Source organism: Coregonus lavaretus (assembly GCF_964263955.1).
Source record: "Coregonus lavaretus genome assembly, chromosome: 5".
NCBI lineage: Eukaryota > Metazoa > Chordata > Actinopteri > Salmoniformes > Salmonidae > Coregonus > Coregonus lavaretus.
This window is the reverse complement of record NC_139992.1, coordinates 77,185,239-77,200,901: the sequence shown is the minus strand read 5'-3', so window position 1 is coordinate 77,200,901 and position 15,663 is coordinate 77,185,239. Positions and strand designations below refer to the sequence as shown.

The 15,663-nt window shown below is 46.5% G+C and overlaps 1 protein-coding gene across 1 annotated transcript in view; it reads left to right on the top strand.

Annotated features, from left to right (window-relative positions):
* The first annotated feature begins 6,039 nt into the window (after positions 1-6,039).
* Positions 6,040-15,663, top strand: part of LOC311129933 (plexin-B2-like) — a 47,708-nt gene continuing 38,084 nt past the window's right edge. The window contains exons 1-11 of the mRNA XM_084162505.1: positions 6,040-6,565; positions 7,125-7,289; positions 7,469-7,723; positions 7,986-8,183; positions 8,446-8,625; positions 10,681-10,815; positions 10,940-11,040; positions 13,473-13,596; positions 14,115-14,271; positions 14,558-14,669; positions 15,492-15,603. Of these exons, the coding sequence (XP_084018631.1) occupies positions 6,059-6,565; positions 7,125-7,289; positions 7,469-7,723; positions 7,986-8,183; positions 8,446-8,625; positions 10,681-10,815; positions 10,940-11,040; positions 13,473-13,596; positions 14,115-14,271; positions 14,558-14,669; positions 15,492-15,603 (2,046 nt within the window). The 5' untranslated portion in view covers positions 6,040-6,058. The remainder of the gene's footprint in view (positions 6,566-7,124; positions 7,290-7,468; positions 7,724-7,985; positions 8,184-8,445; positions 8,626-10,680; positions 10,816-10,939; positions 11,041-13,472; positions 13,597-14,114; positions 14,272-14,557; positions 14,670-15,491; positions 15,604-15,663) is intronic.

Sequence of the window (15,663 nt, the reverse complement as noted above, 5' to 3'; positions counted from 1 at the left end):
ATTTCATCATAACAAGGTCCCAGTGAGAGCTGCCACTGTGGTGTCTAGCTCTACTATTTCATCATAACAAAGTCCCAGTGAGAGCTGCCACTGTGGTGTCTAGCTCTACTATTTCATCATAACAAAGTCCCAGTGAGAGCTGCCACTGTGGTGTCTAGCTCTACTATTTCATCATAACAAGGTCCCAGTGAGAGCTGCCACTGTGGTGTCTAGCTCTACTATTTCATCATAACAAAGTCCCAGTGAGAGCTGCCACTGTGGTGTCTAGCTCTACTATTTCATCATAACAAGGTCCCAGTGAGAGCTGCCACTGTGGTGTCTAGCTCTACTATTTCATCATAACAAGGTCCCAGTGAGAGCTGCCACTGTGGTGTCTAGCTCTACTATTTCATCATAACAAGGTCCCAGTGAGAGCTGCCACTGTGGTGTCTAGCTCTACTATTTCATCATAACAAAGTCCCAGTGAGAGCTGCCACTGTGGTGTCTAGCTCTACTATTTCATCATAACAAAGTCCCAGTGAGAGCTGCCACTGTGGTGTCTAGCTCTACTATTTCATCATAACAAAGTCCCAGTGAGAGCTGCCACTGTGGTGTCTAGCTCTACTATTTCATCATAACAAAGTCCCAGTGAGAGCTGCCACTGTGGTGTCTAGCTCTACTATTTCATCATAACAAAGTCCCAGTGAGAGCTGCCACTGTGGTGTCTAGCTCTACTATTTCATCATAACAAAGTCCCAGTGAGAGCTGCCACTGTGGTGTCTAGCTCTACTATTTCATCATAACAAAGTCCCAGTGAGAGCTGCCACTGTGGTGTCTAGCTCTACTATTTCATCATAACAAAGTCCCAGTGAGAGCTGCCACTGTGGTGTCTAGCTCTACTATTTCATCATAACAATGTCCCAGTGAGAGCTGCCACTGTTGTGTCTAGCTCTACTATTTCATCATAACAAAGTCCCAGTGAGAGCTGCCACTGTGGTGTCTAGCTCTACTATTTCCCTCATAATGGTTTCTCAGAGAGCTTACTTTACTTGGGCGTTTGTGAGGAGACCGGAGGGCAGAGCCTGAGTCACAGTTTCTGTTAGAATGATTCTCACTCTGCCCCTCTGTTCTGTCCTCATTAAATATTTTGTTATGCACTGATTCATACTGTAGATCATCAACATCATCTGAGCTCTAGCACCATGTATGGAGCTTTTAGAAGGACTGTTTTCTTCCAGACTGAGTTAGAGCTAGTACGGTGTGTGTTTCTAACAGGCTAGACAGAGGTTAATGAAGTTATCAAAAAGAAAGGAGGACCAAGGCACTCTTCATATAATTAATTAAAATGCCTTTTATAATTATATGAAGAGTGCCTTGGTCCTCCTTTCTATTTGATGACTAATTCACCCCTTTGACCAAAGAGCACCTTCTGTCTACCAACATTTACTATTGTGTACCTTTAGTAGCGCTTCCCTTCCTCCTCTTTCTACTAGAGGTTAATGAAGACTGAGATCAGTGGGAGATTCTGAGCTGTCAAACACACACACACACACACACACACACACACACACACACACAGCGGTTAGCTGTCACTCAGTGTCAGATAGCTCTACGTAAAAGTTGCCCTTAGGCACCGGTCTAAGATCAGCTTACTTACATACCTTCCTTAACTTCCATTAGGAAGAAAAATACCAACTGACCTTAAATCAGTGTGTAAGTGTGACTTCATTCTACTCATGGGCTAAACAGTGTCCTGAAAAACCCCCAGAACTCACTGAGCTATTATCACTTTGTTCCCACAGAGGTATTTCTGGAACGGACTGAAGTAATATATGGGTTGCCTTGGGTAAGAACACACTGTCTTACTAATACTGAACAGAAGAGAACAGGACAGGACAGAACAGAAGACGGGAACAGAACAGAAGAGAGGGTAACAAAAAAAGAGAGGGGAACAGAACAGAAGACAGAACAGGACAGAAGACAGAACAGGACAGAAGACTAGGGGGCGACAGAAGACTAGGGGGCGACAGAAGACTAGGGGGCGACAGAAGACTAGGGGGCGACAGAAGACTAGGGGGCGACAGAAGACTAGGGGGCGACAGAAGACTAGGGCGACAGAAGACTAGGGCGACAGAAGACTAGGGCGACAGAAGACTAGGGCGACAGAAGACTAGGGCGACAGAAGACTAGGGCGACAGAAGACTAGGGCGACAGAAGACTAGGGCGACAGAAGACTGAACACGACAGAAGACAGAACACGACAGAAGACAGAACACGACAGAAGACAGAACAGGACAGAAGACAGGGCGACAGAAGACTAGGGCGACAGAAGACTAGGGCGACAGAAGACTAGGGCGACAGAAGACTAGGGCGACAGAAGACTAGGGCGACAGAAGACTAGGGCGACAGAAGACAGAACACGACAGAAGACAGAACACGACAGAAGACAGAACACGACAGAAGACTAGGGCGACAGAAGACTAGGGCGACAGAAGACTAGGGCGACAGAAGACAGAAGACAGGGCGACAGAAGACAGAAGACAGGGCGACAGAAGACTAGGGCGACAGAAGACTAGGGCGACAGAAGACTAGGGCGACAGAAGACTAGGGCGACAGAAGACAGAACACGACAGAAGACAGAACACGACAGAAGACAGAACAGGACAGAAGACAGAACAGGACAGAAGACAGGGCGACAGAAGACTAGGGCGACAGAAGACTAGGGCGACAGAAGACTAGGGCGACAGAAGACTAGGGCGACAGAAGACTAGGGCGACAGAAGACTAGGGCGACAGAAGACTAGGGCGACAGAAGACTAGGGCGACAGAAGACAGAACACGACAGAAGACAGAACACGACAGAAGACAGAACAGGACAGAAGACTAGGGCGACAGAAGACTAGGGCGACAGAAGACTAGGGTGACAGAAGACAGAAGACAGGGCGACAGAAGACTAGGGCGACAGAAGACAGAAGACAGGGCGACAGAAGACTAGGGCGACAGAAGACAGGGGAACAGAACAGTGTGTTTCTCTGTTGAGCTGTTCTAGTATAGTTCAGTTGGTACTGGCAGAACATCAGGTGTGTATAAACCTTCAGTACCTACTCCCCTGAGAGAGAGAGAACTTAAGCCAGGCAGTGTTGGTATATTGTAAATGTCTTCATGGCTGGTTTGCATCAGTGCCTGGGGAGGAGCCATCGTTAGGACCAATAAGGCCTGTATTGTCCCCTTCGGCCCCCTCACTCCAGCCGCCTTCCTGCTGAATGGTTAATCATCTGGAAGTTTGGAGCAAAGTATCAATTACTGACTTACTCTGGTCCCAGATCTGTCTTAGCCTGGTCCCAGTTACTCTCTATTTTCATCCCTTCTAACAGAAGAGATGAAGAGGTTTATGTAAATGTTAAAATGCTAATAGAGGAGCTACAGAGATCATGGTACTGTTGTGGTCTGAATTTACATTTACATTTTAGTCATTTAGCAGACGCTCTTATCCAGAGCGACTTACATGAGCAATTAGGGTTAAGTGCCTTGCTAAAGGGCAATCGACAGATTTTTCACCTAGTCGGCTCGGGGATTAGAACCAGCAACCTTTCGGTTACTGGCACAACGCTCTTAACCACTAAGCTACCTGCCGCTTCATTTAACATGTTGTCTACTGAGAATGTTGGTTTGGCCAGTTCACTGGGTCAGGACCCTATTGGCCATTTCACTGGGTCAGGACCTTATTGGCCATTTCACTGGGTCAGGACCTTATTGGCCATTTCACTGGGTCAGGACCCTATTGGCCAGTTCACTGGGTCAGGACCCTATTGGCCAGTTCACTGGGTCAGGACCCTATTGGCCAGTTCACTGGGTCAGGACCCTATTGGCCAGTTCACTGGGTCAGGACCTTATTGGCCAGTTCACTGGGTCAGGACCTTATTGGCCAGTTCACTGGGTCAGGACCCTATTGGCCAGTTCACTGGGTCAGGACCTTATTGTCCAGTTCACTGGGTCAGGACCCTATTGGCCAGTTCACTGGGTCAGGACCTTATTGGCCAGTTCACTGGGTCAGGACCTTATTGGCCAGTTCACTGGGTCAGGACCCTATTGGCCAGTTCACTGGGTCAGGACCCTATTGGCCAGTTCACTGGGTCAGGACCCTATTGGCCAGTTCACTGGGTCAGGACCCTATTGGCCAGTTCACTGGGTCAGGACCCTATTGGCCAGTTCACTGGGTCAGGACCTTATTGGCCAGTTCACTGGGTCAGGACCCTATTGGCCAGTTCACTGGGTCAGGACCCTATTGGCCAGTTCACTGGGTCAGGACCCTTTTGGCCTGTTCACTGGGTCAGGACCCTATTGGCCAGTTCACTGGGTCAGGACCCTATTGGCCAGTTCACTGGGTCAGGACCTTATTGGCCAGTTCACTGGGTCAGGACCCTATTGGCCAGTTCACTGGGTCAGGACCCTATTGGCCAGTTCACTGGGTCAGGACCCTATTGGCCAGTTCACTGGGTCAGGACCTTATTGGCCAGTTCACTGGGTCAGGACCTTATTGGCCAGTTCACTGGGTCAGGACCCTATTGGCCAGTTCACTGGGTCAGGACCCTATTGGCCAGTTCACTGGGTCAGGACCTTATTGGCCAGTTCATGGGTCAGGACCCTATTGGCCAGTTCACTGGGTCAGGACCTTATTGGCCAGTTCACTGGGTCAGGACCTTATTGGCCAGTTCACTGGGTCAGGACCTTATTGGCCAGTTCACTGGGTCAGGACCTTATTGGCCAGTTCGCTGGGTCAGGACCTTATTGGCCAGTTCGCTGGGTCAGGACCTTATTGGCCAGTTCGCTGGGTCAGGACCCTATTGGCCAGTTCACTGGGTCAGGACCTTATTGGCCAGTTCACTGGGTCAGGACCCTATTGGCCAGTTCACTGGGTCAGGACCCTATTGGCCAGTTCACTGGGTCAGGACCCTATTGGCCAGTTCACTGGGTCAGGACCTTATTGGCCAGTTCACTGGGTCAGGACCTTATTGGCCAGTTCACTGGGTCAGGACCCTATTGGCCAGTTCACTGGGTCAGGACCTTATTGGCCAGTTCACTGGGTCAGGACCCTATTGGCCAGTTCACTGGGTCAGAAGGACTGTGTCGGAAAGGGTTCCTTTTGGGTCACATCCAAACGTGTTTGGTTAGGTCTCACAACAACCCAGCCAAAAGGTTTGGAGAAAAGTTTGTGAATCACTGTGTGAGGGTTTTTACCAAGAAGAGTTTCTCTGCTCCCGTGCCGAGGGCGTACCCATAATGCAACAGGACACCTTTGTTACCTTGGCACACACCACCTCTCCTCCTCTCCTCTCAACCTCTCCTCGAATCCTTTTGAAGCCTATTTGACTTCCGCCATCAACTACCCAAAAACTGTAGGCAGGGATGAAAGGATGAGGGGAGGAGAGGAGAGGAGAGGAGAGGAGCTTGCCCGCGAAGTGAATGCTGCATACGCTTCTTTCTTTTGAACAAAAAAAAGTGTTATTTTATCGTCTGTGTCAAATTCAGTGATCCACATCTCAACATCTGAGGGGAGTTAGGGGAGCGAGTGAATTGATTTTCCCTCCTTTATATTTAGTGGGAAGGATGAGGATGAATAATAATGAAGAAGTGGAAGGTAGGAACGCTTTAGTAGAACTGAATAACTTTGTGCTAAAAAAAACATTTTTTAGAAGGAGATGTTATTGAACGTTGTAAATCTTAATGTCTTCATGTTTATTTCATGTCTTTTTTATCAGCTGTTGAAACGTCCCCTCAGGCCTGTCTGTGAATACAAAGAGACAGGGACTAATAGAATAGAATGATTAAGATTAGGAACTAATTATATTTTCTCCTTCTCTGTATTTTTCCTCCTCTCTCTCTCCTACCCTCCTCCCTCACTCCCTCATCTCTCTCTCTCTCCCCCTTTCTCCTCGATCTCCTTCAGTCTCTCTCTCTCTCTCATACCCTCCTCCTCCCTCTTCTTCTCCCTCCTCTCTCTCTCTCTTTCTCTCTCTACCAAGTTACAAAGAGACATAAAGAGTAACATAATAATAGTTTTCTCTCCCTCTCCTCCAGAGATGGTGTGGCAGTGGGTCCTGGCTGCCATCTTGGCGACGCAGTCTCTCTCCCTCCTCGGCTCCGCCCACAACGAGTTCACCTCCGACACCCTCATCAACAACGTAGTCCAGGACCCAATCACCGGTCGGCTGTACGTGGGCACGGTCAACGCCATCTACCAACTGAACCAATCCCTGAACACCGAGGCCCACACCAAAACAGGACCCAGATTGGACAACCGCCAGTGTACCCCGCCCGTGACGGGCTCCTGCGAGGAAGCGGTGGAGACCGACAACCATAACAAACTGCTCCTCATCCATCCATCCAAAGACACCTTGATAGTGTGTGGGAGTCTGTACAGAGGAATCTGTTCTCTGAGGAGCCTGTCTAATGTAGAGCAGCTGCTGTACTTCAACGATACTAAAGGAGAGAGGACGTACGTGGCCAGTGCTGAGGAGAGTGTGTCTGTAGTAGGGGTCATGTCTTACTACGTCAGCAAGGACAGTAAGAACTTCACCGTCTTCCTGGTAAGTGGACTAACCACACCGTGATATGTCACAGTAATAATAATATGTCATTTAGCAGACACTTTTATACAAAGCGACTTGTATAAATGTTCTACGTATGGGTGGTCCCAGGAATTGAACCCACTATCCTGGCGTTGCAATTGCCATGCTCTACCAACTGAGCTACAGAGGACCACAGGGTTGTTCTGGTTTTTAATCTGCTATTGTGACGTAGAGATCTATAGATGGTCTCTACCAACTGAGTTACAGAGGACCACAGGGTTCTTCTAATCAGCAATGGGGACATAGATGGTATCATATTTATCACTATTCACTGGGACTCAAATGGAACTCCACTCCACTGAATGTCCTGCAACCTTGTTGTGATGTTTTTGATGATATATGGGGATTTTAAATGGTAAAGGTACTAGATAAGTCAATTTCACATGTTCTATTCCCTCTGTCTTGTCCTAGGTGTGTAAAGGTTATGGCAGCCACGACTGCACCAAGCTGAAACATGTTGTATTTACTTCCTGGTCACCATGGTATCTGGTATTTGCCCCCTCTCTGTTCTCTTCAGGTGGCTAAGGGCTACGGCAGCCATGACAGCACCAAGCTGATCAGCACCCGTATCCTCCAGGACCATGGTGACTGGGTGTTGTTCGACAGTATCATCGAGGCCTCGGCCGTCCAGTCCAACCCCTTCACACTGCGTTACCTCCACGACTTCAAACACGTCTTCAAGGTAAGAAAGACGGAGAAAAGCCTTTTGCACACACAGCAGTGTGAGACGTCCCCTTGGGCTGGTCTGTGATTACAGCGTTACCAAGAGACTGAAAGGGGAATAGAATGATTAATCTCACTCTTTTCCGCTCCTTTTTTTTCACTTTCTCTCTCTCTCTTTTTATGTCTTTCTTCTTCCAGGATGAAGGCTTTGTCTACTTCCTGTTCTCCAGAACCCTGGGCGCCCAGGATTCAGGAACCAAGAACTTCACCTTTATCTCCAGGATGTGTGAGAACGACCACAACTACTACTCGTACACAGAGCTCCAGCTGAACTGCAGCGCGGGGAACAGGTACAACAAGGTCCAGGCAGCCTACGTGTCCCTTCCAGGAGAAGCCCTGGCCAAAAATATGAGCTCCTCTGGCCAGTACGAACCGGTTGGAGCCCTGGATAAGGTATGTATTTCAACTTAATCCGCTATCCAGTTCAATTCTATAGCCCAATTCAATTGTATAACCCCTAATAGAATTGTTCGAAGGGGACAAATAGTTGTTTGAATTAGATTGAATCCCACAAAAATGTGTTTGGACAGTTGAAGCAGGTATTTTCTTTAGGAAAATGACTTTTTGTAGTTTTCCATTTCACCATTATTTAACCAGGCAAGTCCGAACCATCAGAACAGTCTGTTAAGAACAGTGACTTCTGTATTGCTGTCAGGTTCTGTTTGTGGTGTTCAGCTCGGACGATGACAGCTCCAGCTCGGCAGTGTGTATGTACCCACTGAGGGCCATCAACAAGAGACTGGTGGAGATCATAGGAGCCTGCTACAGCAACAAGGGACACATTAACGGGACGCCTGCCGTCTACTCACCGTACTCCTCCAAGTCAGATGAGCTGTGTAAAACTGAAAAGGAGGTTTGTAGCCTTACCAGCACATCCAGTCAAGGGCAGTTGTACTGTATGTCCTCTGGTAAGAGGATGGAGAATGTATCTGGTGTTAGCTAGCAGGTCAGTTTTGAAGCAATTGATGGTTTTATAGTTTACCTTGAAGTTATGGTTGTTGCTCTTCTACAATTAACTTTACAAGAGGATGTAGATATGATCTAATAACTGTTACATTATCACATCTACCTACTAATGAAATAATGTATCTGACGTTGATTCCTCCCCTCTACAGAATGGCATGGTGATCTCCCAAAAGTGTGGTGCTGAGTTCCTGCCCTCCCCACTTGCCAGTAGGGCAGAGTTCGCCCTGGCAACCAAACCCATCTTCACCAAGAAGGGCCTGATGACCGCTGTGGCCGTTGCTGTGGAAACGGAGCACACCGTTGCCTTCCTGGGGACTGCTTTAGGAGAGGTACTAGCTAATAGTGATGGGCATTCCCAGTCTTTTCGGTGAGCCAGATCTTTTGGCTCCCAATGGATCTTTGTTCAGTAGTCCTTACAAATGGATGAAAAACCATGACAAATATAAAAAGGTCTCATGTAAAGGCTGAAGGGTTGCCTACCATTATGTCAGATTGTGACGCGAGTTCAATTAAATTGTTTACCTGGCCAAATTAAATCCCTTGAAATGTATGTAATTTTTGTGTGGACCACAATGAGGTTTTCTTCTGAGAATGTTTTTTTTAAACTGAACTCCAGATGATGGTTTAGGAGGTGCAATCTTCAGAGAATGTTTTTCTAACTGAACTCCAGATGATGGTTGAGGAGGTGCAATCTTCAGAGAATGTTTTTCTAACTGAACTCCAGATGATGGTTGAGGAGGTGCAATCTTCAGAGAATGTTTTTCTAACTGAACTCCAGATGATGGTTGAGGAGGTGCAATCTTCAGAGAATGTTTTTCTAACTGAACTCCAGATGATGGTTGAGGAGGTGCAATCTTCAGAGAATGTTTTTCTAACTGAACTCCAGATGATGGTTGAGGAGGTGCAATCTTCAGAGAATGTTTTTCTAACTGAACTCCAGATGATGGTTGAGGAGGTGCAATCTTCAGAGAATGTTTTTCTAACTGAACTCCAGATGATGGTTGAGGAGGTGCAATCTTCAGAGAATGTTTTTCTAACTGAACTCCAGATGATGGTTGAGGAGGTGCAATCTTCAGAGAATGTTTTTCTAACTGAACTCCAGATGATGGTTGAGGAGGTGCAATCTTCAGAGAATGTTTTTCTAACTGAACTCCAGATGATGGTTGAGGAGGTGCAATCTTCAGAGAATGTTTTTCTAACTGAACTCCAGATGATGGTTGAGGAGGTGCAATCTTCAGAGAATGTTTTTCTAACTGAACTCCAGATGATGGTTGAGGAGGTGCAATCTTCAGAGAATGTTTTTCTAACTGAACTCCAGATGATGGTTGAGGAGGTGCAATCTTCAGAGAATGTTTTTCTAACTGAACTCCAGATGATGGTTGAGGAGGTGCAATCTTCAGAGAATGTTTTTCTAACTGAACTCCAGATGATGGTTGAGGAGGTGCAATCTTCAGAGAATGTTTTTCTAACTGAACTCCAGATGATGGTTGAGGAGGTGCAATCTTCAGAGAATGTTTTTCTAACTGAACTCCAGATGATGGTTGAGGAGGTGCAATCTTCAGAGAATGTTTTTCTAACTGAACTCCAGATGATGGTTGAGGAGGTGCAATCTTCAGAGAATGTTTTTCTAACTGAACTCCAGATGATGGTTGAGGAGGTGCAATCTTCAGAGAATGTTTTTCTAACTGAACTCCAGATGATGGTTGAGGAGGTGCAATCTTCAGAGAATGTTTTTCTAACTGAACTCCAGATGATGGTTGAGGAGGTGCAATCTTCAGAGAATGTTTTTCTAACTGAACTCCAGATGATGGTTGAGGAGGTGCAATCTTCAGAGAATGTTTTTCTAACTGAACTCCAGATGATGGTTGAGGAGGTGCAATCTTCAGAGAATGTTTTTCTAACTGAACTCCAGATGATGGTTGAGGAGGTGCAATCTTCAGAGAATGTTTTTCTAACTGAACTCCAGATGATGGTGGTCTGGAGCTCAAACTGCAGCAGTAGCAGGGAGCCAAATGAACAGCTCAGGTCTCGACGTTCACCAAAAAGAGCCGTTGGTTGGCGGACGACCCGCCACTACTAGTTAACACCTTACTATTGCAATACGGTCATTCTTACACTAACACTCACACTTGTCTTTCTTACTAGCACTCTAACTGATTTAGCTAATAGATGCTTTTTTGAAGAAAGTTTTACTTGAGGAAAGCAATGACTGTGATGTGTGGTTGGTCTTACCTATAAGAGCGTCTGCTAAACAGAAAGGCGTCCTGCTGAAATGTTATTCAATAGGCTGCTCGGACTTATATAGGTTGTCCTTAGTAGTTGACTAATGTCTTCTGCGTCGACCTGGCCACCTTTTCTGTCTTCTTTCTGCTAATGAAACGTAGGTGCTGAAGCTGCACCTGTCGGCCAGTCCAGAGGTGTACGGCCGCGCCCCGGGGGAGAACACCGGTGACAAGGTCAACAAGAACCTGCTGTTTGACACCAGCCTCACACACCTCTACATCACTACAGAGAAGAAGGTGAGCCGTGAACATATCTAGAACTTTATTCGATAGCGTAGATTTTTATCGGTGTGAGGCACTCCATGCATTTTGGTTAGTGTGATATCAATGTTTGAATCACCCATGATTGTTTTTCTCATAGATCACCAAGGTGCCAGTGCAGGCGTGCCACCTGAAGTCAGACTGCCAGTCCTGCGTGTCACAGAAAGACCCCTACTGTGGGTGGTGTGTGCTGAAGGGCAAGTGAGTACAGTACCAGTTATGCTATAGCCAATGTTCCCTCTAAGCTGCCGCGCAGAAGAAATATCAGCCCGCGCAGAGAAGCACGAGATTGAACTTCATTCAATTTTCTAGAGTTTTCCCCTTAGTTAACCACTATCAGTTTTTCCCTTTACTGTGGGAATTGTGATTGAATCAACGCTTTCAATGCAACATACAGAAACAAAATGAACTATGCAAGAGATTTTGTTGTAGGCAGAACACATTGGAGTAGGATTCTATTGCGTTGACAGGCACTACTCAGCCCCTACTCTACACAGACCAGTGCGCCATAACCAATCAGAGCTGCATGTAGCCACTTGTGCACATTTTGTTCATATCCTTTCCTAGTTAGTGAGTTATTAGCCCAGTTATAGATCATTTGTAGTCAGCAATAGGGGAGTGATTGCTTCCTACAAGAGTACAAAACGTATACATTTCTAGACATCTTTGAAAAGCAAGTCAGGTAAAGATAGGTTTTTGTCTTAAAGGGGCAGTGTTGTATTTTGTGACAGGCTTGAATAAGTTAAGTTGACAATAGGCAGAGGGTAGCATAATTTGTCTGATTCTCTGTAATAATGGTATGGGAATAATAATGCATTATATTTTGTAAAGTGGTTTCTTGCATCAAACAACACAACAACGTTTTCAGTCACCTCCTTGTCTGAAGGAAAAGTGGATAAACAGGTTAATGTCAAGCCCTGCATGTTTTTTTTCAAAAGTCTCATGGAATGTAGGCCTACATTGAACACCCCACATTGGCTGCTACTGTAGGCTGAATGATAGAACAGCTATTTGCTCAGTGCCCAACAAATTTGAGGGAACATTGGTTATAGCTGCAATATTTCCTGCTGTTCATTGATCTTTCAATGAATAATAAAATATAACTTATAAATGTCTTATGAGCTTAGTACTGCCTTCTCCTATTATAGATGGTCCAGGACTATTTTCTCTCTTTAGCTCCTATCATTTATGAACCGGGCATGGATACAGGTAGCAGACTCCTGGTTAGCTGTAGTCTAGGGTTAGGGTTAGCTGTAGTCTAGGGTTAGGGTTAGCTGTAGTCTAGGGTTAGGGTTAGCTGTAGTCCAGGGTTAGGGTTAGCTGTAGTCCAGGGTTAGGGTTAGCTGTAGTCCAGTGTTAGGTGTAGTCCAGGGTAAGGGTTAGCTGTAGTCCAGGGTTAGGTGTAGTCCAGGGTAAGGGTTAGCTGTAGTCCAGGGTTAGGGTTAGCTGTAGTCCAGTGTTAGGTGTAGTCCAGGGTAAGGGTTAGCTGTAGTCCAGTGTTAGGTGTAGTCCAGGTTAAGGGTTAGCTGTAGTCCAGGGTAAGGGTTAGCTGTAGATCAGGGTTAGCTGTAGTCTAGGGTTAGCTGTAGTACAGGGTTAGGGTTAGCTGTAGTCCAGGGTTAGCTGTAGTCTAGGGTTAGGGTTAGCTGTAGTCTAGGGTTAGGGTTAGCTGTAGTCTAGGGTTAGCTGTAGTCCAGGGTTAGGGTTAGCTGTAGTCCAGGGTAAGGGTTAGCTGTAGTTCCGGGTTAGCTGTAGTCTAGGGTTAGCTGTAGTCCAGGGTTAGGGTTAGCTGTAGTCCAGGGTTAGGTGTAGTCCAGGGTAAGGGTTAGCTGTAGTCTAGTGTTAGGGTTAGGTGTAGTCCAGGGTAAGGGTTAGCTGTAGTCTAGTGTTAGGGTTAGGTGTAGTCCAGGGTAAGGGTTAGCTGTAGTCTAGGGTTAGGGTTAGCTGTAGTCTAGGGTTAGCTGTAGTCCAGGGTTAGGGTTAGCTGTAGTCCAGGGTTAGGGTTAGCTGTAGTCTAGGGTTAGCTGTAGTCTAGGGTTAGCTGTAGTCTAGTGTTAGGGTTAGCTGTAGTCTAGGGTTAGGGTTAGCTGTAGTCTAGGGTTAGGGTTAGCTGTAGTCTAGGGTTAGGGTTAGCTGTAGTCTAGGGTTAGGGTTAGCTGTAGTCTAGGGTTAGGGTTAGCTGTAGTCTAGTGTTAGGGTTAGCTGTAGTCTAGTGTTAGGGTTAGCTGTAGTCTAGTGTTAGGGTTAGCTGTAGTCTAGTGTTAGGGTTAGCTGTAGTCTCGTGTTAGGGTTAGCTGTAGTCTAGTGTTAGCTGTAGTTCAGGGTTAGGGTTAGCTGTAGTCTAGGGTTAGCTGTAGTCTAGGGTTAGGGTTAGCTGTAGTCCAGGGTTAGCTGTAGTCCAGGGTTAGCTGTAGTCCAGGGTTAGCTGTAGTCCAGGGTTAAGGTTAGCTGTAGTCCAGGGTTAGCTGTAGTCCAGGGTTAGGGTTAGCTGTAGTCTAGGGGTAGCTGTAGTCTAGGGTTAGCTGTAGTCTAGGGTTAGCTGTAGTCCAGGGTTAGCTGTAGTCCAGGGTTAGCTGTAGTCTAGGGTTAGGGTTAGCTGTAGTCCAGGGTGTGACTGGTCTGTTCTCCTCCAGGTGTACCAGGAAGGGAGACTGTCCCGGGGTTGATGACAACAGGTGGCTGTGGAGCCCCAACCAGCAGTGTGTTCAGATCCAGGCCTTTAGCCCACCCAACCTCAGCTGTATGAAGACCCAGCAGGTACTGAGTCTGAGTGGTTGAGTTTCCCTGTCATTGGCAGCTGTCCTCTCCAGTGTGAAAGTAGCCTCATCTGTTGTGCTGGGTTTGCTTCATTCTGAATTCATTCGTTCTGAGTTTAACTCTAGTCAATTCCACTAAGCTCTGCTCCCTTCCAGTGCATTTCACACACACACACACACACACACACACACACACACACACACACACACACACTCTAAAATTAGCTTTCTTGGGCAGTTCTGGATTAATGAACTGTGTACATTTAAACTGCACACCTGAATATCAGTCACTTCCCTTTGTTTCACCCCATTTCATCTGTTCTCTCCAGCAACTTGAGTTTTTGTCACATAACCACTCCTGTGAATCAAAAAAAATAATGGCATTGAGATGATTTCCTCAATGGACCTCTTTGTATTCAAGAGGGAGTTTATCTTGTTTCTCTGTCACTCTCTGTCTCTCTCTCTCCCTCCCTCCCTCTCTTCCACTCTCAAAAACCTCTCTGTTTATCTCCTGTCCAGGTTGAAATCGACATCCCCACCCTCCCCAGGATCAGCCGTTCTGACGTTATAGAGTGCAGGTTTGGTTTGTTCAGTAGTGGAGCTGTGGTGATTGATCAGAAGGTCACCTGTACTCTCCCTGACCCTGTGGACATCCCCCCTACACCTGACAAGCAGGGTGAGTCCTCCTGAATACTAGTCCTCCTGAATACTAGTCCTCCTGAATACTAGTCCTAACCCCAGTCCTTAGGTCCTTGGGTAGTAGATGGGTACTGTATACTGTTTTTAAGCCTGGATATCAGTCTGTTTCTTTTTTAACCAACTTGTCTTTATCTTGCCAAAACAAGGCAACAATGTAGTGTTTTTATTCAATACAGAATCAGTCAGGTGACCAGGCTAACATTTCCTCTCAGGGTAATGGACTGTTTTGTGGGAACTGTGATATTCTGTGATATTCTGTTCAGACTTTGTGACGGTGCCAGTGAGGATCCTGGTCAACGATAGCATCGAGGTGACGTCCAGTGAATACAAGTTCTACAACTGTGCAGCCACCGTCAGGAAGTCAGAGAACACACCGTAAGTGGCGCCAGTTGAACCCTTTATGGTCATCAACCTTTTCTGAGGCAAGATCACTTTTGGAGTCAAAAAGCAAGCTGAGATCTACCACTCAGATTTTTTTTTAAACATGGCCTGTCAATATTTTTCTTCTCAGACCATATTATGTTTCAAAACTGGAGCTTTGATAACAAAATAGATCAGTTGTATCATTTGCGAGGCACAGCTGAGCATAAATTGAAATTATACTATTTAAATTATATTATTTAATTTTACTGGAGTTGATGGTACCTACATATGATGGTCAGTCTCAGCGGAGGGAGAGCGCAGCAGAGGGTCCTCCTCTCATGGTCCCTGCTCTCTCCTTTTCTCCGGTAAGACTGACCAGAGAGAGGGGACACCATCTTCCACCTGATGGCGAAACCCGAGTCGCACCACATTATTTCTGCCTCATTCACAAATTCAGCTATCCGATTGACCCGCACAGTAGGCACACTTGATTTAGCTCTCCTGGTCCGCCAGGATGGCGGAGTTTGTCCCTTCAGACAAAAGAAATGGTTCAAAATGGGAACACTTTGCCTACCCGGCGCCCAGCACGTCTGAATCAAGTGCAAGACTAATAAAATAAGTGGAGTGCAAGGCTTTGTCGTTGGCTTTTCAGAAATGTTTGGTGATCGACCAGTAGGTGACCACTGCTTTATGGAAACAAACCGTTAATCTGACAGTTATTCTCAGTGCTCTGTTCAGTCATTTTACACTGAACACTTTTGTGGATCTCTGTGCTCATTGGCTATATAAACTCTGACTCCCTAACTCTTCCTCCTATTGGCTGATTGTCCCCAGGTGTATAGCGTGTGTGACCAGTGAGTGGCAGTGCCAGTGGAATGGCCAGGACCACACCTGCAGTGACAGCGATGACGCTGTAGAGGGAGCTCACGTCATCAAAGCCCAACAAGTAGGAGGAAGCGCTGTCTCAGTGAACTTGACATCTTGGCTCAATCTCCTTTAGTCTTTC